The sequence below is a fragment of the Triplophysa dalaica genome, chromosome 9 (assembly GCF_015846415.1).
Source record: "Triplophysa dalaica isolate WHDGS20190420 chromosome 9, ASM1584641v1, whole genome shotgun sequence".
Taxonomy (NCBI): Eukaryota; Metazoa; Chordata; class Actinopteri; order Cypriniformes; family Nemacheilidae; genus Triplophysa; species Triplophysa dalaica.
In genome coordinates this window covers 8,786,163-8,811,942 of record NC_079550.1, presented here as the reverse complement: position 1 = coordinate 8,811,942, position 25,780 = coordinate 8,786,163, and the positions used below count along the sequence as shown (strand labels likewise).

The 25,780-nt window shown below is 38.0% G+C and overlaps 1 protein-coding gene across 1 annotated transcript in view; it reads left to right on the top strand.

Moving 5' to 3' along the window:
• The window catches only part of zgc:172282 (leucine-rich repeat and fibronectin type III domain-containing protein 1-like protein), a 100,811-nt gene that overhangs the window by 34,339 nt on the left and 40,692 nt on the right, over positions 1-25,780 (top strand). Inside the window, exons 2-3 of the mRNA XM_056756133.1 lie at positions 7,183-7,388; positions 20,359-21,749. Coding sequence (XP_056612111.1) covers positions 20,371-21,749 — 1,379 coding nt within the window. The 5' untranslated portion in view covers positions 7,183-7,388; positions 20,359-20,370. The remainder of the gene's footprint in view (positions 1-7,182; positions 7,389-20,358; positions 21,750-25,780) is intronic.

Genomic DNA, 25,780 nt, shown 5'->3' with positions numbered 1-25,780 from the left:
TTTTCCTTTTTGAAAACACCCATGACGGTCGACTGTGAGGTGATCTGGCTCTGATTCTCCCCTGCCATTACATAACATGACCACCTGCTGGCATTTTGCCTTCAGGCAAATCTCCACACTGCAAAAGGACTTGTTTATTTTTCCTCTGGTGGAACTGTTTTTACAAAACATGTTTTACAATTATTGCGTGTTGAGGGATAAGGCTAAACGCAAAAACATGGACAGGCATGCACGACTCTAGCTAAATATAGTGCAAAAGATCAATTAGGAGGAGAAAGGGTCTCCATTGAGTATAATAAAAAAGAAGAAAACTTACACCAAATACATAACAATCTTACAGATGCTTAGCAGTCTCTCTACATTTGAAAATATTAGCGATCAGAAAATTTCAAGGGCAAGTGCTGAAGATGTTTACAATATAGACCCCAAATAGAAGTAGCATTTCTCTTTGCTCTAAGAATTGCCTTTTTGAATGTATGTAAAACAAGGTCTATATAACTACATTTTCTTGAACAAAATCAAATAAACACAGTAATTTATATAATATGGGAGCTGCTTTGGAAACGCCTGTGTCTCGATCAGCTCCCTTGCTCCTGAGGTCGTGAATCGGTATATCATGTACACAGGTCCAGGCACTGGTAAGGATCCTGGAATACTTCACGTTGGGATACATATGACAAAAACACTTTCATTATTTTGCTACATATCGGTGCACAAATTATGCAATTTGAGTAGATTAATTGAAGATTAAAGTAGATTTACTGTTAAGTAGATTGTGTTGCCTGCCTGTCTAGCAACATTGGTTTATACATGACAAAAAAATTCTATCGCGTTTCATGAAGTTCATTGAGTTGGGATTTCGGTTAAACGTCTTCAAATCTTGTCACTTGATTCCTGGTAAGGGAACATAGGGAGCTGTTTTTTCCTGTATTGGACAGATTTTTAGAGAGGAAAGGAAGTGAAGTGGATGAGTAAGAGGGGATGGGGTTGGGGTTAAGGAAAGAACCACAAGCCTGGTTTCGAACTCGTGACGCCCGGGACACACCGACGCCATATGTCGGCGCACGCACCACTCGAACATTTGCAGTGCATTGTGGGACTTTTTTGGGAATTAACGTTTCAGTGCACTGGAAGGATTTTGCGAATGAGACAGCCAATAAAATGGCGGACTCCATGGTCAATGCCCTGATTAATGAACAATGGAGTTGATTGAGATGGAGGAAGTTAAGTTGCCAATAAGTTTATGTTTAAAAATTAGTGTTATTTTAGAATTGTATTGTCAATAACCATGATATAAAAACCATGACTATCATGTAAACTCTACAAATCGTCAACTATGCAGTTTAAAATTTAGCCTTGAGAGCCACAATGGTTACAAGTTCATAAACAAAATGACTGATCATCATTTATTTCATTAGAAAAACTTCTAAAAGTCTTTTCTGTGATTTGGTTTTCGCCAGTATTCAAGAATACGTTCAAAATCTGTCATAAAATAACAATACAATTCTCTTAAATTACAATTTTAACATTGAACATGGTTGGGTCAAAAGGGGGAAACCCAACATTTTGGTTAAAAATAACCCAATAAGATGTTCACATTTGACCCAACCATGGGTTGAATCAAGTGAACCACATACCATATTGTAGTGGAGTGAGTGAGTAATTGGCCGGTGAGTAATTGTAATGAGCGCCAGCGACCAGACCGGACCGTCGAAGAGAGAGGACCGGGCCCGAAAATGTTTTATGTTTGTATGTTTGTTACTTTAGTATTTTTTGTTGTAATTTGTTTTGTTCGCCGGCGGTCGGACATGAGGGGCCGACGGCTGTTATTATTTATATTAAAACTTTGTTAAACTGTCTTCCGGTTCCCATCTCCTTCCTTCCTTGCATTGAGCTTTTTTACACATATAATATCAAACCACTTTCCTTATCACTATTTTAGAAATTCTTTAAAAATACATCATTAATTATTGTTTTAGGATCCATACAAACTATTATCATGCTTAAACAGCACTACAGCACTATCTTGCCCAGGTTAGTAAAACAGCCCCATATACCGGAAGCCTCCTTCCTCCTCCACTTATATCCCATTAAAACCTCTCTGATATAAACCAAGCTTTCTTATCAGACCAACTTTGTGCCTATTACATCCACTGGTTATCAACCGCAACCCGTCTGCTGCCTGGAACCGGAATAAATGAAAAAGAATCGAGCAATAACCATGGACTTTTCAAAAGCTGAGTTGTATATTATGAATGCTTTTAGCATGACCTATTTGAAAGTGCTGCTGTAAGTTAATGCAGAACTTTGGAGTTGAGAACATAATCATGAACTATGCCAAGAGTACTACATTTAATACTGCAGTTTATAAAGAGAACTCCACCGAGAGAAACACTATTGGACAATTGCAAGGCAGCGGTGCATTTTTAAAAAGATTTACGTTACAAATTTATTCGGAAATGCTACTCGGGTCGTTTCAGTTAATGCCTGTGTTCCCAATTATTTTTAGATTTATGTGATAATATATTGGATATTGATATTAGTCAGTATTAAACAGTTTTTCAAGATCGTGAAAATCATATTAGTTAATTTTAATGAAAATCTTTTATCAATTTTTTTGTTTTGTGCAAAATTGCTGTGTTTTAAGGTGTCAAGAAATAATGAAAGTATGTATAAATTTTCAAACATCAAATTGTCTAAGACAAAACATGCATTCTTGGGAATATTTCTAGATGGTCTGCAGGTTTTCCAGTGTTTTCTTAAGGGGTAGTTAGCTCAAAAATTAAAATGATGTTATCATTTACTCACACTCTTGTTATTTCAAACCTGTATTACTTTCTTCCTTCCGCAGAACACCAAAGAAGATATTTTGAAAAATGTTGACAACCGAACAAGAACCTTACCCATTCACTTGCATTCCTTTTGTATCCATACAATAAAAGTCAAATGGGACCAATGGTTTTTGTTTAACAACATTTTTCAAAATACCCTTCTTTTGTGTTATGCAAAAGAAAGAAGGTCATACAGGTTTGAAAGGAAAACAGGGTAAGTAAATGATGACGGAACTTTTATATTTAAGTGAACTTTCCCGTTAATTTTCCTTTCCATGCTGTTGGTTTGTTAATCTTTTGTTATATCTCCACAAACCCAATTGTCAGTTAAGAAAATGTGATTGTGTTGCTTGGTGACATCATCGTCAAGAAGTGACATCATTTTTAGAGAGTTACAGGTTAAAAAAATCACTACGATTATATCAACATTTGAAATGTTTGTAACAGCATGTAAAAGAGACCTAGAAAACTCTTATTGCCATATTTCCCAGTTGACACATTTGTTATATCCAAAGACTATTCTTTTGCATAAAAACCCCATTTTAAGTATATAATATGTCATTGCTCTCTAAAGCCAGGCCAACGATTGCTTTCAAAGAGCGCAAAGATCAGAGCATGCACAGCAGCAAACACACACATTAAAAGTTGAAAACACAAAACGATGCGCGCTCGCACACTCTCTTCCCCACCCACTGTGGTATTGAGCCAGCGTCTAATGGACTAGTTTGAAAGGAGAAGCACGTCTCCACGGATCACTTAGAGAAGTCCGAACTCCACACGCAAGTCACAGTGGAGTGGCCCAGCCGAGGCTTGAAGTGTGGGTGGGCTCGATAAAACCCAAATATCTCAGTCAAGCTGGGATCATTATCCTGGTTTAATGTAGTCTCTGTTTGGCTTGGTGCTCTCCTACTTTTATTTCCTTCGAGAGACTTGAGTGCCGTGTTTACTCGCCAATTACAGCTACTTTCTGTCGTTAGAGGACGAATCCTCTCAATTATAGATTTTCTCACATTTCATAAAGGGAAAATGTAAATGCTGTGCGCCTGGATGCAGATCGTAAAGCAGTCTCTTCGAATCAAAGCAGTTTGGCATCACAAACCGAGCCCACATCGAGCAACTCCCCACTGAGTGCGTTCGTGCGATTTACAGACTGTATGACGGTTGGACGCGAGCGTGTGTTAGATTTTGCATTGTCGAGTGGGCTGAGCTTAGACTGCAACACTTTTTCTTTTGAACTTTATCTTTTAGTGTGTTATAAGAAATACAGTATGCATTATTTAGACTTTACTTACTTGTAACTTTAAAAACAACACATTTGTTGTTAAATTAACACTAAAATATACTTTTGGTTGTAGTTGAGTTGTTGTAGCATATGGCAGTTGTAGTTCCACAGGTTGTGGTTATCACGCTTAGCAATGACATCTGAAACGCTTTCTTCTATCACACCCCAAGACAGTAAGAAGTTGAAATAAAAAATTGAAGTTGCTTAGTATGAATCAATGTGTAAGGATTGTTTATAGCAAAATAAAATCAATTAATTAAATAAATAAATAAACTATAAAATAAATATAAAAAATAATAAACTAATATAAAAAGAGTAAAAGCTGACAAAAATTGCTTTGGTGGAATTTAGGTATAATGGTTATGTATGGCATAATTGATTAATAAAACAATGTAGTGGAGTAGGCGGGGCGAGTACGTGAGTCGAGGACGAGCTCGGGAGCATTAGAGAACGAGCGACCGGACCATTGAAGAGAGAGGACCGGGCCCGGATATGTGTTTTAAGTTTGTATGTACGTTCTTTTGGCCGGCAGTGGAACGTGAGGTTGCTGTCGGCATTTTACTTCCGTGTTATTGTTTGACGGTTCCCGCCTCCTTCCCTCCCTACTTTGAATCCTGTTACAAACAACAATAAATAACATAATAAAGCAAAATTGCTGTTGGCTCCTGCCTTGTGTGTTAAGCTTAGTGGATGTCATGACAATCATGCGTTCCTCGGTGATTGGGTGTAAATACTTTGTTTGCCAAATATAGCAATAAGACTTGTTGGTTAAGTTTTAGTCTGTTAATAATGAGTAAAAAGTACCACAATACTTACATCAAAAATTTCAACGTAGCCAGGGTTTTTCCTGGATGAGCCGAGGATGTGCCATCTCGATCTTGTACACACACACGAAGGCCTACCTTACCTTTAAGTGGATTGACCAAATGAACTATGACATATTAAAAGTTCTAATAAAATTAGAGGAAAATTACAATTATTACGTTATATAAAACATAACTTTCATGAAAAAAAACAGTAATGTATTTTTTTTTATCAAATAAAGCCTTTTAACATTTTCAACTAACTTTTCAGCCCACAATAGCCAACTGAATTAACCAGTTTAACTCAATGAGCCAGTCTCATTCACATCTTGCATTCTCTTTGGTTCACTTTAAATGATTCAATGATCTCTTACTGTATATTCGCTAGTGACTGAAAAATAAATCGTTTAAATGAACCGGTTCAAATGAGTCATTCGTGTGCGAGTCTTTCTGAATGCAATTTGCGTTCATACTGGCAAACTCTCTGTGTACAGTATATGCTGATTCAACTATCCCAACTGCACAGCTAAAGACGTTACAATGATGTACGTCATGTTAATTTAAGAAATTAAACATACTTTGATGCAAAACAAACAGAGTTGAAACACAGCTAGCTCAAGTCTTGCAACTCATTTTAGCGCCTCATTGTGTTGATAACGAAACAACGCCTCCACTGTGGCGTAAGGTCCCGACTGCAGTTACTACTGACAGTCTGTTAAATGCACGCAGCTTTTCTTGTGAAGACACCCGACATAATTTTGGTGAGAGTCTGTGGCCGCTATGTAGGAAAGACCCTGGTAACATAATCGAGTTGAGTATCGAGGAGACGTTAATGTTGTTCCAAAAGTAACCAAAAATTCTTCGCTTCATCTGAAAGAGAGATACTAACAAGAAATAATGACCCTTCAAAACAGCCGTGTACAGCAGTTAAGCAGATAAGTGCTCGGTGGTTAATGCACTGATCAAACAGCGGTGTGACACCTCGCTGGAATACTGCACTCACTTCCTGCTCCTCTGTCTGTTTAAACTCACGCTGAGCCTCAACAAAATAGGTGGATAACACAGAGTCACTCAAGCCAGGCCAAAAGTGAGTCAGAGGTTTGACAAAGCGACGCCTGTTCTCCCCAGGCAGCTGGGCTTATTCTGACGACGCGCTGGGGAGAGAACGGCCATGTATATAGACACTAATCTGAGCCCTGTGTCATACCACGGAGGGGAAAAAGAAGGAGAAAGAGAGAGCTTTGAGATCTAAAGCTGCTATGATGAGAGGATATTGCGTTGTTAAGCCAAGCTGCTACCACATCAGCTTTAGAGTCGGCACATATTCTTGCTGCAAGAGACATCACTTTTAGAGATACGATCAGTGATGGAACACATTTTAGCTTGTATTATAGCAACATGACGGCATTTTCCCCAATGGTCAGGAAATAGCATAATAAAAATGTTTATGGAGGAACAATGCTGAAAGGTCCATATGCATACAATCTCAAGATATTGAAATAAGAGGATTTTGTGGGGTTGGCAAAAGTCCCAGTAAAAGACATAAATGTCTCATTAAGAAGTTCTAATTAGCTTCATGGAGTTCAGAGACCAAGAGAGAGAGAGAGACAGAGGAAGAGAGCGAGCAAATGTTGCATGTTTAAAAAGTCCACGAGGCACAATGATAAATGGCTTTAGATAATTAATATTAGTTTTAATAATAAAAATTGGTAATAATACTAATAATAACTATTTTATTATCATCATTAATACTATTATCATTATTGTAACATTGTTATTTTTTTTTGTATTGTGACCCCCCCAAATGTTTCATGTTACATTTTATAGTCAGTCTTCAATAGTTATTGTCAAAATACTTTTTTTCACTGTATTTTAAATATATAATCTTCATTCTTCAGCTTCAGTCCAGTGGGAAGAACGTAACCACCAGCACCGCGTGCGGGAGACAACTGTAAAATAATACTTGAAATAATACCAAGGATTTGTGTCCAAAGAGAATGGAGCTAAATATATTGTGCACAATAGCTATTATCAAGACCGATGTAGGGACGTCTAAACAGCGTGACACTTCTGGGTCGTTATTGATGTCCTTCCTCTTGCCGCACTCAATTTTTTTTTGTTTTCCGGATAAAAAATGCTGCAAATCCACTGTCTGGCTCTTGTTCTCTTTCTGGAAAGGCATTGGCCTTCTTGTCCCTAGAGACATAAAAATGGAGACATGCTTAGTGTCTCGTGTAAATGTCCCTCCCTGCTTCTCCTCTCACAGGTGGATGGAGATCCAAAATCGGCAGAGCTGTCAGTCTTGGCTCTGAGCACCAGATACTCTCATGTTCCTGGGCCGATGCCTTCTGTCTTCGCTCCACGCCAGCCTGTCCACATGTAGCAGCCCGAGCCTACATCTATCTTCAGCTTAGACGCCGCCAGTGGAGGCTTCATGAGCATCTCCAGCCATTCTACGCTTGTCAGATAGAGGTACGGTTCGAATATCACTGCAGTCACCTTCTGTCTGATTGATTATAGTGCGAGGTGGCTACAGTATATAATAAAAGGAATTGCACACTTTTTGTAGTCTGTATAACAACGGAATTTGATTCAAATTTCATCTGACAGTCAAATTTATAGTTAAGTATTGGTTGTTCTGTATGCATGTTATACACAAACGTCATCCTAGAGAAACATCATGCATGAAACCAACAATTATTACTAAACAAAATTGAATCATTGAGTTCTTATAGGGAAAGTTCACCCCAACATGAAAAATATGATTTATTCATCCTCATGTTGTTCGAAACCTGTAAATTACTCCTTATTTTTTTTAAACACAAAAGAAGATATTTTGAGAAATGCCCAATTTTGTGTCCGTATAATGAAAGTGAATGCTGGGCAATGTTGTTTGCTTACCAACGTTTCTCCAAATATCTTATTTAGTGCAGAGGAAAGAAAGTCATCCAGGTTTGAAACGACATGACGTGTCACAATTTCTTGTTTATAATTTACAAATTACTCAGAATATGCAAGAATGATCTGCGGTTCAGAACCCATCAATGTCAAGCATTGTTTTCTTGGCGTCTAATCATCTAGAAATGGAGCGTTTGCGTAATCAAGTTGTCAGGCACACCAGCTCTCCACACATGATTCAATTTACATTTGACTTGGCGCATAATGTTGTTTGTGAGTTGCAGTGTAATGGACAAAAAGACAAAGACTTCAGAGTTTACTTTGCCATTAGAATAGGAATCTATAAAGCTAATAAAAATATAGCTCCCCGGCTCATATATTTTCATACTTATTGCTTCCCATCCTTTTTATCTGTGTGTTGCAATGCAGGCGTGTATAATTTCAGCTCAAACTGTTGGCAAATTTTCATATTTTTGTTATTACATATCATTTCGCAGCTGTTTCCGACTGTTACTTCGCCACAGTCATTAGTCACAGCTTATACTTAGAGGCACACGGATTAATATTTTTGCTGTTATACTTTTAAAGGAAAAAAATATACAGCGCAGGCCTGCTATTCGCTTACTAGCTCAAATCAAGATGCTACACCTGGCACGATAAGGTTATGGCTATGGTCAGAGGTCATCTAAAGGGGGAAAATTGATACTGGAAGCGAGAAGTATGTCCTGCCTCTGTCTGACGTTTATTCTAATTTAAAGTCCTTAAGAGCAGCAGTAAAGCAAAGAGTTTTTCATAGCAGTTTACTGAGGCCCTGTAGGTGATAGCCCCTGTCCACAGCTTTTCAATAGCAGCAGACTGTAAATGTCGCATCAATAGCCCGTAACAGCATTTCTCTTTAGACTGATATGACCCGAATGCCACAGAAGCATCTGAAGAGAATGTCGCTGCTCTGAACAGGGTGAAGAATGAGGCAATGATTTTACCTGAATGCCGCTCCGTGAATGTCCCTCGGTGGAGAGATTGATTAAGATTTCAGAGGTGGTTTTCTGCAGGGAAGACGACATTAAAGTAATTTTACTGAAATTGCATGTCTTTATCGGAGCGAAATCGAGATGAAAATTTATGATGTGAATAATCGTGCCATACATTTTGGTACAACGCCCTGCATCGAACATACAGTAGTGGCCAAAAGTGATGTCCGATTTTACAGTATTTGCTTTTAAAGCCTCCTCAAGTAAGATTCAGCCATCAAAATATGGGGTGTGTGGCACAAAATAGACAAAAGACAAAATTAGCTACATTCTACCTTACTGACGTTTTGGAAAAATGCAGTTAATATGGGAGTGAACGCTGTGTGAAGAAGAGCCGTTAAAAACTGCCGAAGCTTCTGGCATGGGAAACGGGCGCTCCAATCACAAGGTGCTGCCATAAATAATTAGGAGAAATGTCTTCTCATTGGTCAAGAACACACAGTATCATGTATAATAATGAGACACTGACGCGTCATTGATGTACTATAGTACATCGCCACATAACATCCTTTGACGTTGGCCAGATGAGGATATTAAACCCTGAAGGTAAAAATACGCAAAAAAATTGAAATTAACAAATTGTGAATGATGCGCAACACAACCAACTTTGATTACATCTAAATGAATATCGATTAGAGTTTCGTGGCTCTTTATTCAGCATTTCTAGTTGTATTGTGGCCAATACAGTCCAGTATTCTGTTGTGTGTCGTTTTTTGCCAAGTCTTCTAAGTTCTTCCCAAAGCTGAACTTTAGTTTACACTCAGTACAACCATGCAAAAAAAAGAAGTCAGTGACATATTTATATTTAATGATGCAATTAAACAAACAATATATTGACGTTATCAATGTATTATTATTTATTTATTATTATTATTTATTATTATTGATGTTATCAATGTCTATTCAGCATTTTTTGTCAGGCAAAATAATGTGCTGTTTTTGAATTTTCCCCATTCACTTTTTTTTCTGCAAACAGTGATATGATTTTATTTTATTAAGTGACATTATGTAGTTTGTCTAGATTCTGCTGTGCTGATGTTCATTTTATTAATTCATTTAGCAGCGCTTTTATCCAAATGAGAGAGCACCGACAGTAGGTGTGAGGTAAAAAACGACCAGCACCATCAGGGCCATTACAATGCCACTAATGAATAGCAGTGGGGGTGTAAGGAGGGATCTATGTTAACCAGTAGTAATGTGTCAAGACCATATCTGTCAGGCTGACCTTATTCAGCACGTCGAGTTTCATACACTGCTCCAATCGCTATAGATAATGACGGCACCTGGAGAGGATGGGTGGTAGACCATTTCAGGGTCATTGGGGTTATAGGGCTTGAAGCCGACTGATATTATACGTTCATAATACGTGAGGATATCTCAGAAAAGAGCAGCTCGGAAATCAAACCCAATCGCTCCACAACCGAGTTTATTTTCCTGAGGGTATCCATGTGCTACTGAGCTAATTAAAGCAAATATCAGCAGAACGCCCAGCAGAATTTAAGCATTCAAGGGCGTAGGATTTTCCTCCACTAGTTATGAATTCCTTATGGTGAATCTCACAATCAAAACAGTACGCTAGGAAGAGTTAACCAAACCAGAGAACGCAGACAGAATGCAAAACACAGTATGATGCTATGACAGGATTATTAAGTGTCCTAAAATGTATTATTTAGTTAAGATGTGCGCCTTAAATTCAGGGTTTGAGAATATTAAGTCGCGTAAATCAGTAAACAATGAGAAAAGAAACGAATGGAGACAATTGAAGACATTTCATTGTTGTGGTGTTAGAGACAACTTTTAATAGACAAAGTGGCATTAGACATCAATATGTTTTTTGTTTAATTTGTTGCTGTCCTACAGTATACAGTGTTCCATTTTTCATGATTGACAAGAATTATTTTTGTCTTTCAGAGTCACACTTAGAATGTTCTTGCATTCTGTCTGTACTTTTGTCTAATTGTTAATCTAAATATGTCAACATGCATGAGATGGACATCATTGGCGGATGGACCTCCAAGAAGCTGTCCTGTTCAAATCATTTGAAATGCTAATTCTCAGCTCATTTTCTTAAATAGTAGCAGTGCTAAATTGCGCAAAACCCAAACCTAATATTGAGATTTAACTTAAGGAATATGTTACCACTCATGACAGAGCCGAGTACATTGGTATGGCAGAATCACTAAGCATCTTAAAATGGATTATTTACTTGCGGTATGCCGTTTGAGTTCAAGACCTAGAAAACCGAATCACACAAACTGGGTCAGATTCAATTATCTCAGCCTTCTTGACGAAACAGTTGAGTTGATATAATTATCATCCGGTATAGAGGCTTCATGTTTGAGCACACTTATATAAGTAATCGATCATAACAATGGTATGCTTCTTGCAGTGATTTTCTCTCTGTGCAAAGCCCTTGAACTCATTTGACAGTAATTTCAAATGGAATTTGAATAGAAAATAGGTTTCGAATGGGACACATTAGTTAAAGGGACTCCAGCTAGTTGACTCATGTAACTTTTTCAGGTGTAAACATTTTGAATCAGTTGAAAATATGCAAAACAGCAGTTATTTTCATTTAGTTATTCAAGTAATTTAGTTAATTTTGAGAGATATTAATGGACCTACAGTATGATTTGAAAACAGGAACGCAACCGGGTTAGATATTGAGGGAAACACAGTTATCGATACTGTGTTGTCAAAGATTACAAGCACTTTTTGATCAGTTTAGATATTTCCAGGGGGCACGGTGGCTTAGTGGTTAGCACGTTCGCCTCACACCTCCAGGGTTGGGGGTTCGATTCCCGCCTCCGACTTGTGTGTGTGGAGTTTGCATGTTCTCCCCGTGCCTCGGGGGTTTCCTCCGGGTACTCCGGTTTCCTCCCCTGGTCCAAAGACATGCATGGTAGGTTGATTGGCATCTCTGGAAAAATTGTCCGTAGGGTGTGAGTGCGTGAGTAAATGAGTGAGTGTGTGTGTGCCCTGCGATGGGTTGGCACTCCATCCAGGGTGTATCCTGCCTTGATGCCCGATGACTCCTGAGATAGGCGCAGGCTCCCCGTGACCCGAGGTAGTTCGGATAAGCGGTAGAAAATGGATGGATGGATGGATAGATATTTCCACAACCCAGTGACAAACATACAGGGTGACTAATAGTAATGATTTATGGCAAAAGATAACATTCACAAAATATGGAGAAGACTGCAGCGATATCCTAGTGTGCAAAGCATTGCAAGTTCCTGCTTAACATGAATTTTGTCTTCTAGAAAATGTTACTAAAAACATGACTGATGACTCATCGTGCACTAATTTAGTTTTTGCCCAATCAAACACTCCCTAGAATTTGATATTATTTCGACACTTGCTGTTGAAAATAGAATAGAAAATATGTCAATTACATCCCCTGCAAGTTAAATTCAACACATTGCCGTTTGCCCTTTCTGATGATGTAATGCACTGCTCACATGCCTGACTTTAAATCAACTGTAAACAACATTCATGGAAAGATTAATGTTTTGGAAGAAATATTGTTGAGGGCTTAAATCAGTGTGGGCTGTGAAGTGTTGAATTAATGTCTCAAGAGCATATATGATCTTATTTATGTGTTTGTGTGTGCAGTGAAGTTCAACCTACAGTTTAATGGTTGAACACACTCTTGACTCTAACAATTTAGTTTAATGATAACACTATACATCATAATGTCCATTTTTAATATTACATTAATATAGTTTATTACAATACATAACACCCTGTAATCTCGTTGTCCTAGCAATTACTTACTAAATATAGGCTGTTCAATACAAGTTGGTGGATATTGTAATATAAAGTCTGACCTAAGACGCAAACTTGCTTTATTTACAAACAAATTGTATTAGCTATACCTCATGATTATTATTCTGTAGCAAACTGAAATGATGCAACTAATGCTATATTTAAAAACCTACTTCGAAAATATGATTTGGCTAAATTGTGCATGAAGCTCATGTTGTCAAATTGGGAACCATTGTGTTCAATATAGTTATTTTGTAGTTTAAATAGGTCTCACTTTTTGCCATTAAAAATGATAAACTGAGGGAACAAGTTAGATTCAAAAATGGCGTCACAAAACACAAAGGGGATGTTAAATATCACTCAAAAAATAACCATAATTCATGCAGGCAGAACCCATTTGTATTAGCTAGATTTATTCGCAAAGTCTGTCTTCAAAAGAGTGCTTTGGAATTTGCATGGCCATGGGGAAGTAATTTGAAATAATCTTACATATTTAAAAACTAGAAGTCAATGCACCCGGGATTATAAATTTCGGGCCTGGGGTATCAAGTTTGCCAATCAGAAAACACTGGATAATGAACCACAGCAGAATGTTCTGCAATCTCTAACATCACCTGGAGATTCTGCTGAATTGATCACACAGGATTAAAGTATCGATCAGAAAATGTCAATAGGAAACAAGACAGATAATGGATTCTAAATAATCTAGTGACATGAAAACATCCAATATTGAAAAATCCTTGATTAAACAGAATAAACAGGAACTGCATACTCTTACTTGGATGACCTATTAAATATACTGTAAAACCATTCCTAAACCCAATAATAACCTTATATAACCAGAATCAAAGTCAATGAGGCGAGCAAAAGGAATATTTCTAAATGCGTGTGAAAACTCATCTTCGAAAGAGAGCATTTATCTTCAATTTTTTTTTTCGTCACATCAAAGAATGTGGCCTAGAGGGCCAGCTGCATGCAGTAACCGTGAATAGAAGTCTGTCTCACAAAATATGCCATTTCTTTCCTGTCTCTGTCAAAACGCTCTTTTGAAGAGCTGCTCGGTTCTGCGAGAGCCCTGCGCAAAGGTCACGGCCAATTATAGGTTTGTGAATGTGTCGCTGTTTGCGTGTTTTGATTTCTTCCAGGCCGGCGCTTAAAGAGCTCTTTAAGAATGGCCCCCTGCAATTCACTTTGGGTCATCAAACAAGAAAACAAACAGAACTACTGTGTTTCCCTAAGAGAAATGGCAAAATGAATGGTTGACCCAACTTGTATCTTCATGGTTGTCTCTAATTTGACATTTCAGAATTCATTTGGAGTATTTATGAAAATAAATGTTTTGCTTTTCATTTGTTGGCAGGGCCACCATTTCTACATATGGCCTATGACTTGTTACTGTTGGGCATAGCTTCATTTACCAGAATCATTATTTAGGGGCTGCCTTTATGAAAGAGGCTAATGTAAAACATTATAAGAGAAATGTTTGACATTTAACAACAAGATCCCAACAGGAGTTAAAAGCAAATATAACTTTGTAATGTTTATGTGTAACTGATTTCATGGTCATTAATTTGCTCCTGTTGTCTGATGACTCAATAATAAGATGTTTTTTGCATTAAGGGTAAAGCCTGATAAAGCTTCACTTATTTGTGTGGACACTAACATATGAGTGTCCAACTGTTGGCAACAATGTGTCAAAATAGCTTAATAGTGCATAGTGACATCAGTGTCCTACATTGACACGTGCTATGTTGATTAAAACGATTTTAAACAGCATATTATGTGTTTTTCTGTTATAATTAATGAGCATGCAGTGCTATGACTCATGTCAACTGGGAGACAACATGAACTATTTTTAAAACCTAATTTGTCACAGCGGAAAACAACGTGCTTACCTTCATGTTATTCCAGATCATTTTCAAAAACGACAAAAGTTTTACTGCAATTGATAATTTTATCATTTCAAACTTATCCTTAAGCATTAAAATAGAATATGTAAACGTTTTTTCCTGGGATTATTTATTCATGCCTTAAAATTATTTGAATGTAACACCACACCCATTGATCATTCAGTATTTGTAGGCTATTGAATATGCAAATTTGTCCCCGCCTCCTTTCAATCACGTGTGCTCGGATCATTGATTACAGATATATTGATGCATCATTCGATGTGTGAGGAACGCATGCTCCTATTCTAGAAGCAGAACTGAAACATGATCCATCCTTTCACCGTGTCTGTGCAATTTGACGCATTAAAGGGGCAGGATGCGACGATCAATCACAAAACACAGCCAATCAGAACCGCTTTTCTCCATCCACGCCCCCTTTCAGACTGAAGCTGAAGAGTGCACATAGAGATATGTGTCCTGTTCTCATGACTTAAGTGATGCTTCACCGGACGCAATGCTATAATTTCATAATCTAAATGTATGTAAACAAACGTAGGCCTATGCTCGACCTGATTTTACCAAGTGGTTGTTGTCCTCAGTACAACATATTTTGTTGACCTAAGGACAACATTTTTATAAATAAAACCTAAACCCACACCTAACCCCAACCCTAACCATAACGTACCCCTAAAATCAGAGTGAAATGATAAGTGAAAAACAATGGTCTAGAAGCACATAATCATTGTTGGAAGATTAAACTAAATATAAACTGTAAACTCACTGAAATCTGATTGGCTGATTTAAATTTTGTCCCAGGGTCAACATGATGTTGTCCTAAGGATATCAACCACTTGGCAAAAACAGGAGAGCCATAGGCCTATATAGCCAATTAATATTCATAGAGTGTAGAATTTACATCAAATGAGATAGTTGTGTTGGCGGAGCTGTCAGCCGCGAGGTCGCAGAATAAAAAAACGGCCGTTGCTTGTCGCGCAGTGCTGTCATGCTTTGTTAGGACAATACCTCTGACCAACATGGAAAAGATACCTTTTATCAAGTGTCGCGGCATCACAATGCGCTTCCTTAGGAAATGGTGAAACATATTTATGGCTCAAATATGTTAACAGGATGATTACAGGGTTATGATGTCAAAAACTGTATGATGTCAAACTGCAGTTTTATTGGGAAAATACTCTGAGATGGTTTACAATGATGAATATACATGGTTTATCTTAAAGCATTTTAAAACACCACATAGACATAGAAGTTAGGGCAGACATTTGTTTTCACAGAAATAAGCCCAGAAAGGGTGATCAGGACCCGACAGAAAGCTGGCGGCTTCTTGTCACATAAGAAAAAACTGGACATGTAATGTGAATTTGAAATATTTTATTAGCTAACTTTACCGAATGCAGACCTTCCGCGAGGAAAAGCCGTTTAATTTCGTATTAAAGGTAAGAAAACATGTAAAATAAGAGGAAATTTGGTTGAATTATTTGTAAATATAATGTCATTCATATTTTCACGGTTTGACACAGAACCAAGATGCAGTGAAGGGTTAACAAAAACTTTTATTAAAAAACAACAATGGGAAAACACACCTAACAAAACAAGAATCAAAACAAAACTTCCACGAGGGAATAAAGCAAACAAGTTTCAGAAAAACTGTAAATAATAAGTCACAGGAACCAGGTAATCCACGGATCAGTCAAAGGAAGGGCAAACACACGTACAAAGAACAATGCACCGACGAGAGACAAAGGGAACTGAGACAATACATAGTGAAAACATAATCAGGTAAAATTGGACAGGGACGTGATGAGCAGGTGACGAGGATAAAACACTAAAGGGAACTAGCAGGAAGATAAAACAGGACAGGTGAGAGGGATGAACACTTATGGGGCGCAAACGGAGAACAAGGGGCGTGGGCTTAAAGATGCGACACCGGAGAGAGAGCATTGCATTACAAAAACAAAACAATGCCGTGTCCTTTCTCACATAAACACATGTCATGATCCTGCCACAAGACTCGAAAATCATGACGAGAAGAGGCAGGACTATGACACATTCATATTTCATTTGTCAAAAATCCTGTCAAAATAATTTGCTCCATCTGGGTTACCGTGTGTTATTAGCAAACAATGACTTGCACTTTAGTAGAGTTGTTACTATGTGCTGTTTAATGGGATATGGAATCAAACCAATGAATTGATGATAACTGATCTTTCAACACTTTCACTGAATGAGATTTAATAGTAAAAAAAATGTCTCTGCATTCTAAACAAGCCTGCAAGCATCTAAATCTCAAGCAGTAAGGATATTCCGGGCATCATCTCCCTGTGAGAATTAACACAGCACAAACAAATAAGCGCTCATCCTGCATGTTAGTGATTACCGAGAAGACGTCTCTATACCGTTCAGCTTTCATACTGAGAGGGAGCAAAGTGGGTTAGATATGAATGTGCCATGCCAGTGTATCATCTGAAAACTCGAGCTACTTTATGTTAAATGGGCCGAAGACCATCTGCAGTCAAATGATGCCTTTCTATGCGGATTGTAATGGGTACAGAGGCCTTTGAACAAGTAGAAAAGGCCTAACTGCTTTTATTTGAATATGTGTAATTGTTCTCAAAGCGTCTGTTTTAACTTGAGAGAGATGCTTAAAAATGCCAGTTTACGAAAATGATCATCATGATAATCTAATTCAGGCCCGTTTTCGATACTGAGGAGCAAACCACAGGCCCACTGGTTAGATAAAACGCCTGATAATGGGATATGATTGATGCACTCACTGTTTTGCACTGTCAAGCAACATGAGCTAATGGGAATAAATGTATCCAGGATGAATTAAAACTGGAGACATCTGATATCTTCTGTAATAAGCTTGGAAGATCTACGTCTCTCTTTTTTGCGGGCATTTTTTTTTCTTTTCGGTATGGAGGTTGCTGGGACGCCCAACCGGGTCTCCTTTGTGCCAAATTAAACCTATTGTGAATGTTTAATTGAAATGCGATATAGAGTTGCCTACAGCGCAGTTCTTAATTCAGCGCACGCTGGGAGCCACATAAAAAGTGTGACATCCGCCCTGCGGGTCACGTCTCAGACCCCGAGGAGGCATGTGATTACTGTGATTGCTTGATTCTAGAGTTCTCTACTGAATGACATTGATTGAAGCATAAAGAATGTGAAGTCAAGTTGTTCATGAAACAACAATGGGCCCCAACAAAGATGTTGCAACTCCCGTGCAACAACTTTTCACAATGGGTAGAGAACACAACAAGGCAAATAATGTCTTCATGCTATGTAGAAGTGTGCCGCAGCTGGTCACAGCTGATAGTACATTTGAAACGGTCTTCACAGCCTGGATGGAAGGGCATTTTCTCTCCGTTCCTTGCAGGAAAGAGAAGTTTACATTGATTCACCACACCTTTGCCTTACAGTGCCCATGGGCACTCATGTGAAAAGCCAACATAGATGTGCTAATCCATATCATCTGCCTCGCAGCTCTCTGGGCTAGAGATTCTGTAAGTAGAAGAGGCGAGGAAAAGGCACTCACTGGTTTTTGGAGAGAAAAGAGAAAAAGTGTCATTTTCCAGTGCTACCCCGGGTAGTTTCCTCTAACGATCGGGCAGATGTCCTTTTGGATAGGCTGTTTTTGAAGAAGGTCTAGTTTATGGTTTGAAGGTTTTGTTGTGAAATAATCTTTGAGTAATTCCCTATGGAAATTCCTGTGTTCTGTATGTGATTTGGTTTGAGCCTGATTCAGTTGAAATTTCAAGTGCGGTTTAACATGGCTGCCAGTCTTAGAGAAGCTACATTTTATGCTGTAATTTGGGAAACTATGAGTTAACAGCAAATTAAAGTAGTTCCACCACAGTAAATCTACTTTAAAGGTGTGTTTAGCTACATCACAAGCAGCTTTCAAAAAACAACTAACTACATTAAGTCTACATAAAGAGGCATATACAACATTTATTATTTCAATTTATTATTTACTTCTCCCTGAGGTCGGGGTTGATAGATCCGACCCAAGTTCAGAGGTCCATTGTCCCAGTTCGATTGCCGTTCCAGACATTTATTTCTGGAATTGAGGTGGGTATATCTGAAATCCCAGTTGTCTGGAATGCAGCGTAAGTGCTCCCTCGAATGTAGTTTGATCTTATTACTAGTAATCACCCATACAATGATGCTTTGACTTGGAGTGGCAAAGTACCAGCAATAGGAGAAGGTCTGGTGACGCAAGAGAAAGTGAAGGTACGCTAAAGATTAAAATAGAAACGGTTTGTACTGCATATCATTGTGCACTGGCCCACTTCAAGCACTGGATTTTATGTAGAAAACAGTAGATTTCAAGAAAAGGATTTACAGGCAGGGTCAGATATGACTGTAAAAAATAACAAAGACATGTTTGAACGCAATTGAGTGTTTTCTTAGCTCAGGCAGAGTGTCCAATGGCATTTGGTCACACAACGATGCTATTCAAAATGTGGCTTGTTATTGGAATAGCTTGCTTTTTATCAACTGGTTAAAGAACTATTACAATCTACTATTAAAAATTTACCCAGTAGCATTTCCAAACCAATTTCTTCATACTATATGTTGCTTTAACACATTTTGTAATACCAGTGTCTGAAGAAACATTGCATTCCTTTAAAATTTGAATAAATGCAGCTGTAATCCTGCGCTTTTACTTTTTCCAAACCCACACAGAACAAACATTTAATGACCTGTAACGAATTTCACTCAGGCTATTATGTTGTGAAGTCAATGTCAGTGGCTGAACAAAATCATTTCATAAATTTCCAGAGGGGCAGCTTTATGATATAACAGCAGCATGCAATAACAATTATATATTAAATAAACATTCATATAAAAACCGGAAGAATTTCAAAGCTGTGATTCAGCAGGACATATTTCCTTCAGTAACATTGCTGTTTCAGCCGCGTAGCAATGCAGCTCAGAGATTCATTTGTCTTTTAAGATTACTTCAAGACCTGCTGAGATGCACTGATTTCATGAAAGGACGCATATTTCACTGTGAGCTTTATCTGTGACTTTTAAATTGGTTATATTGTGATGTAGAGGAGGGCATGGTACGGTAATTGAATTTGTGAGAATTGTTTTGTACCGTCTCTGATATTTCTATTTTTGCCCCAGAGAACAGCATGCGTCAAAAACACTTGCTGTATATTTAAAGACACTGTGTTCTCGCAGTGTTTACAGAGATTCAATGATATTCACCAAAAAATACAAAACCTCATTTTTACTGATCCTGGTTTGCGTCATACTTTTAAATGACACCATAGACAAGAGCTGTTCTGTTCCACGCCAACAACTATAGACTGACTTCAGAAGACGTGGAACATGAACCATAAGGACTAGTTTTATTGTGTTGCTTGACAATATGACCATTATCTGTATAAAAAGATAAAAAGACGGTTTTATTTCAACGAATATATAAGCATATGGAAAGTATACAGGTTTGAAAATAATGCCTAATGTCTTTGAGTGAACTATTGCTTCAAGCAAAGATTGAGGCGCTTGGATATTTCTGTCACCTTACAACATCCCCAAACATACAGTACTTGGTGGATTAGTATATGCATTTTTGTCTTTTACCATGGTACAGTAATTCCCATTTTGACATCAGTGTACCTGAATTTACACAGCCCTAGATAAACCATTGCATTAGCACCACAAATATCATACTGAACAAATGTATATCTTAAATGCACTTTAAGTTTCTTAATACATGTGTCTGCCAATCATTCATTTTAATAATGCTTAGCACAATTTTTTACTTAAAGGTCAAGGTCATACAAGTTAAGAGTGACTCTTTTTTTGCTTGTCTTGCAGTTACAGAGAGTGATGGAGCGGCTGATCTTCTCCCTGCTAGTGCTGGCTGCGTCTGCGTCAGGGCAGCTGTGCCCCAAACGTTGCATGTGCCAGAACCTGTCGCCATCTTTAGCCATCCTCTGTGCCAAGACAGGGCTGCTTTTTGTGCCAATGGTCATCGATAGGCGTACGGTGGAGCTGCGCCTCACAGAGAACTTCATCACGGCGGTGAGGAGGCGGGACTTCGCGAACATGACCAGCCTCCTGCACCTGACGCTCTCCCGCAATACCATTAGCCAGATCATGCCTTACACTTTTGCTGACCTGAAGAAGCTGCGGGCTCTGCACCTGGACAGCAACCGCTTGAGCGTGGTCAGTGACGACCACTTTCGGGGTCTCACCAATCTGAGGCACCTCATTCTAGCCAACAATCAACTGCACAACATCTCGCTGCATGCATTCAACGACTTTTTGGGGACTCTAGAAGACTTGGATCTTTCGTACAATAACCTTGTGGACATACCTTGGGAAACTATAGGACGACTAACCAACGTGAACACTCTCAACATGGACCATAATCTTATAGAGCATGTCCCACTAGGAGTCTTCTCCAACTTGCACAAACTAGCCCGTCTGGATATGACATCCAATAAACTAAAGAAAATCCCCCCTGACCCTTTGTTTCTAAGGATACCAGTTTATGCCAAGTCAAAAGGATCACCCCATTCTTCCCTCGTCATGAGTTTCGGAGGGAACCCCCTTCATTGTAACTGCGAACTGCTTTGGTTGAGGAGGCTGACACGAGAGGATGACCTAGAGACATGCGCGTCTCCTGCCGATCTCACAGCCAAGTATTTCTGGACCATCCCAGAGGAAGAGTTTATCTGCGACCCTCCTGTGATTACAAGGAAATCTCCCAAAACCTATGCCATGGAAGGCCAGCCCACCAGCCTAAAATGCAAAGCCAATGGGGACCCAGACCCCGACGTACACTGGATCTCTCCGGAGGGTCGTCTAATCTCGAACACCTCTCGTACTTTGAGCTTTAGCAATGGGAGTTTAGAGATCAATATCACCTCCCTCAAGGACACGGGAGTCTTCACCTGCATTGCATCTAATGCCGCAGGGGAGTCCACGGGAACGGTGGAACTTGTGGTCAATCCACTTCCTCAGTTAGCTAACAGCACTAACCGTATTCGAGAACCTGATCCAGGGCCATCTGATATTCTAACCTCTGCTAAGTCGACTTCATCCGCTTACAATGAGACCAGGACTCAAGAGAGGAGGGTGGTACTTGCTGAGCTCACAGCAAATTCGGTTCTCATCAGGTGGCCTCCACAACAACATGTTCCTGGAATCAGGATGTATCAGATTCAGTACAACAGTTCATCAGATGACACCTTGGTATACAGGTAAGATTGGAAAATATTTTGTGAAATGAAAATCTAACAGCTGTAGTAATTGGTTCTGCCAACACACATCCCGTTTGGACCAGGTCTGAGCATTGCTCTATTTATGATATTCAATTTGCTGTTATGTAACAATACATTTTATCATATTCCCTTATGCTTAAGCTCATCGTTCAAAAATAAAACTCTGACAGGCGAAACTTTAGCTGTTTGGCACTGCTGGATGCCTCTGTCATGATAAAAGAGGAAATCTTTGCTTCATCTGTCTGAGGTTGCACTGTTTATGGGCCAGATTTTCCCTGAGCACTTTTCTAAAGCTACGGGATATCCAAATTTCAAAGTGATTGTGCACAATGTTCTTTGGAGTTTTGAAATCCAATTCATTATAGAAGACAGACATATCAAAGATGACTCTATAGTCATACTAACAGATGATTTTCTTGACATGAAAGACTGAGGCAAAATCTGTGCTGGGAGAGGTGGACACAAACCAGGCTAATTTGTCTTTTCTAATATTTAGAATCCAGAGCCGTTGTGATATCTTGTCATTCACAGCCGTCTGGTGTGTTTAATTAGTCTGTACGTTGGGGACAGTGGAGAATTTGCGTCATCCTCACAACCTTGGACAGGAATGTTAACATCAATGGCAATAAAATAGAACAAATTTGTGTGGAAAAAAATAATCAGATGACTGACAGTTACATTAGCCATTTTCAAACAGAACACTGTAAAAATCAACTTAAAACATGTAGTTCAAAAGTTGGGGCCCTTTTGACATTAAATTAGATTGGCTTCACCACTCATCTGAACTTAAATGATATTAAACTGAATTTTTGAATTTCATCTAGTTGTATTTCACATATGTATTATAACTTATAGATAGATGATAAACTAAACGTATCTAGATTTTTTTAAGACTTTGATTTAACTTAAAATTTAAGACACGACTAAAGTTGAACTAAAGTTTTTTTTGTGTATTAACATAAAATTACCGGAGCAACTTTTTTATAACACAAATGTCCTATTCACACAAGAAATGGCTTTTCATCTTTTTAATCTTTAAGCCAAAAGTGGTCAACCAATCATATTTACCTTGCCCGCCTTAACATTTCAAATAAGTGGAGAGACTTTAAGAATGGTGTGCAAATGCTCGTCCTGAGACTCCTCTTTGAAAGTCCAAAATGGTAATTCCCGCAGCTCATAACAATTGACGCCTTACGAAGCGATTTTATCGGTCTGTCCAAGAAACGTAATGTTATATACAACATAATCGGCAATCCACAGCCACGTGCATCCAATTGGAATTTTACCCGAAGATGCGATAATAGCACATATGATAATAGCGTTCAGTTTCTTTCACAGATCAATTGATTCGGTTTATAAGACTGCAGTTTAACCTCAAGGGGCAAGGATTACTTTGTTCGGGGTGCATTAGTTTTTTACTTTTATTCATTTGACTTTAATTAATTCGACCAAACATCTTCATAAATATCTTCTTTGCCATTCACATCTTGGAGGTCACGAGGGACTGTGGATGAGTAAATTAACAGCAATTATTTTTCTCGGAAAACTAAGGAATATAAAATACAATAAAAAAGACAATATCCCTTTTAATTAAATATCATGAAAAGGCATAAATACTGGATGGAATATTTGTGTGCATGTTTTGACATATGATCTATAAGTAACAGCAACATAAACAGTATAAAAGGAACAAAATGAAATAAAATAAATTATGCCGTGGTAAAAAAGTAGACATACTTCAACAGTCTGTTTTCTTTAAAGCGTCCCTGCAATGATGTGTCATGAATTCTGACTTCATTACAATATTAAACGTGCCTTCTCATGCTTAACATGGTCAACTTGTCAAAAAACGAGTTGGGCGTATTACGTAGTATTTCTGTTCTCTTAACAATCCCCCAGCAATCGTACACTGTAAAAAATAATTTGTTGACCCATCTTGACTTGCATTGACTCAGTTAAGTTTGGCAAACATTAGGTCTTAAGTTCACTCAACTTATTTGTATTGTTGAAATAACTTGCAGTAAATTGAGCCCACTTCCTGGATCAATTAATGAGCATTTAGAATTTTTAGTTAAGTCAACTTAAAAACTTAACTTTTCATGTTCTCACAACCTTGAAACAAGTCTAATTGACATTAAATTAAAAAAATTCTTCAACACCATAACTTAACTATTTGAGTTTAATGGACTTAACTTGTTTTGACAAAAGTTCTGGATTTACCGGAAACAAGATTTTTTATTAAATCAACAAAACTGCAAAATCTCAGCATTTATTTTTTAAATAAATACATTACATAATAAAACACAGAATTCTCTTGCAAATATATCAAATAAGAAGAAAAAAAAACATATTCAAACAGCTCACACAAACACGTGCAACTTTTTCTAAGCACAGATCCATCTTGGAGCAAAAATAGTCCAAATAACTCTCCTTGTCGTTAGCAGACATTTTCATTGCTGGAACAAGAGTACACGAGGATTCGCAATATGTTGTGTTAAGAAATCTTCAAATTAAACTGTTCAAAAATTGCCTCATTCCAAATCATAGAAACATGACAATGAAAGAGATAGAAGGGCAAGGTAAGTTAACAGTAAGTTAGAAAATTTCAAAAAAAACATTCTACTTAAAATAGTTCACCTTCAAAATGAAAATTCAGTCATTTAAATGGCCTCCTGTCATTTCAGACCTGTATGACTTTACTTCTTTTGCAGAACACAGAAGATATTTAAAAAAAAAATGGTGGTAACAGAACAGCACTGGCACCCATTCACTTCATTGTAAACAATGCAAGTGAATGGGAGTCTGTTAACAACATTCTTCAAAATATCTCCTTTTTTGTTCTGCAGAACAAAGAAAGTAGGTCGTGTAAATCAATGAATTTTACTTTTGAAGGTGAACTACTCCTTTAAAACAATGAGATCTTTAAAACAATGAGATCTAAAACAACAATGCTCTTAAACATTCTTTACGACAACGAAACATAAGTTTTCTGCCTGATCGAAGCAACTTGCTCTTCAAAGAGTAAACTCTTGCAGTGCAAGACTCTGACCCAAGCCAAATAAACAGCCGCTTTATCATTTCACAAGTGAATTGGATAGTTCCTTTGGATACTCAAGGTTTAATGCATACACCAGGCCCATCAGGTTCAGGAAAGCATTGGGTATATCACTCAGGTGATGCATTACCAATTCTTCCTCAATCACCAGGGCCACGTCATTGTAGAATGCTGGGAGAGGTTCTATCACATTTTCCACAACCACCAGGATTCCAATCACCACACCCTTGATAACATCCTCTTCAAGGTCACTGGGTTTTATAGAATGTAAACAAAAAAAAGTTATTATTACTTTTTCATTATTACAAGAAATGACACAAATATAGTTCCCATAGCTTGATTGTAGATTGTAGATTGTTAAGCTGTATCTATCTTTTATAAATCTGATCAAACTAAAAACTCTTCGAAGATACGAAGTATGCAATACCACTCTATAGGTACTCAAGACTAATATGAGAAACCCTGTGTGTTACGCCCGCTTTAAAATCTACTCATGCTTTAACTGTAGAACAGTTGTTAGCATTCCCATCAATCCCAATGACAGCTGTACAGCAAGCTCAGCCCCCCCTGGTAGCATGCAGTCTGCTTGCTATCACCGTCGTTCACCTCTTCTGTATGGACAGGTGGGGTAGCGTCTCTCCAAAATATTAATCCACAGAAATATAGAATTGTATTAAAACTAGTGGTGGGCATAGATTATTTTTTTTAATCTAGATTAATCTAGATTAATTCCAAAATTAATCTAGATTAATCTAGATTAAAATGGCTCATTTGAATTCTGCCGAAGGCATTCAGAATATGTGTGCTACCCAAATAATGACTAAAAGTAAGTCTTTGAGAACGGGTTTCTCAAGCCAGGTGGCGCATTAGACCAGGGGCTCATCTCCTGTTTCCAAAATGCATCACAAACTGCTTGAGAAAGCTGTTCTACTATGATAATTGGTGATGAAAATTA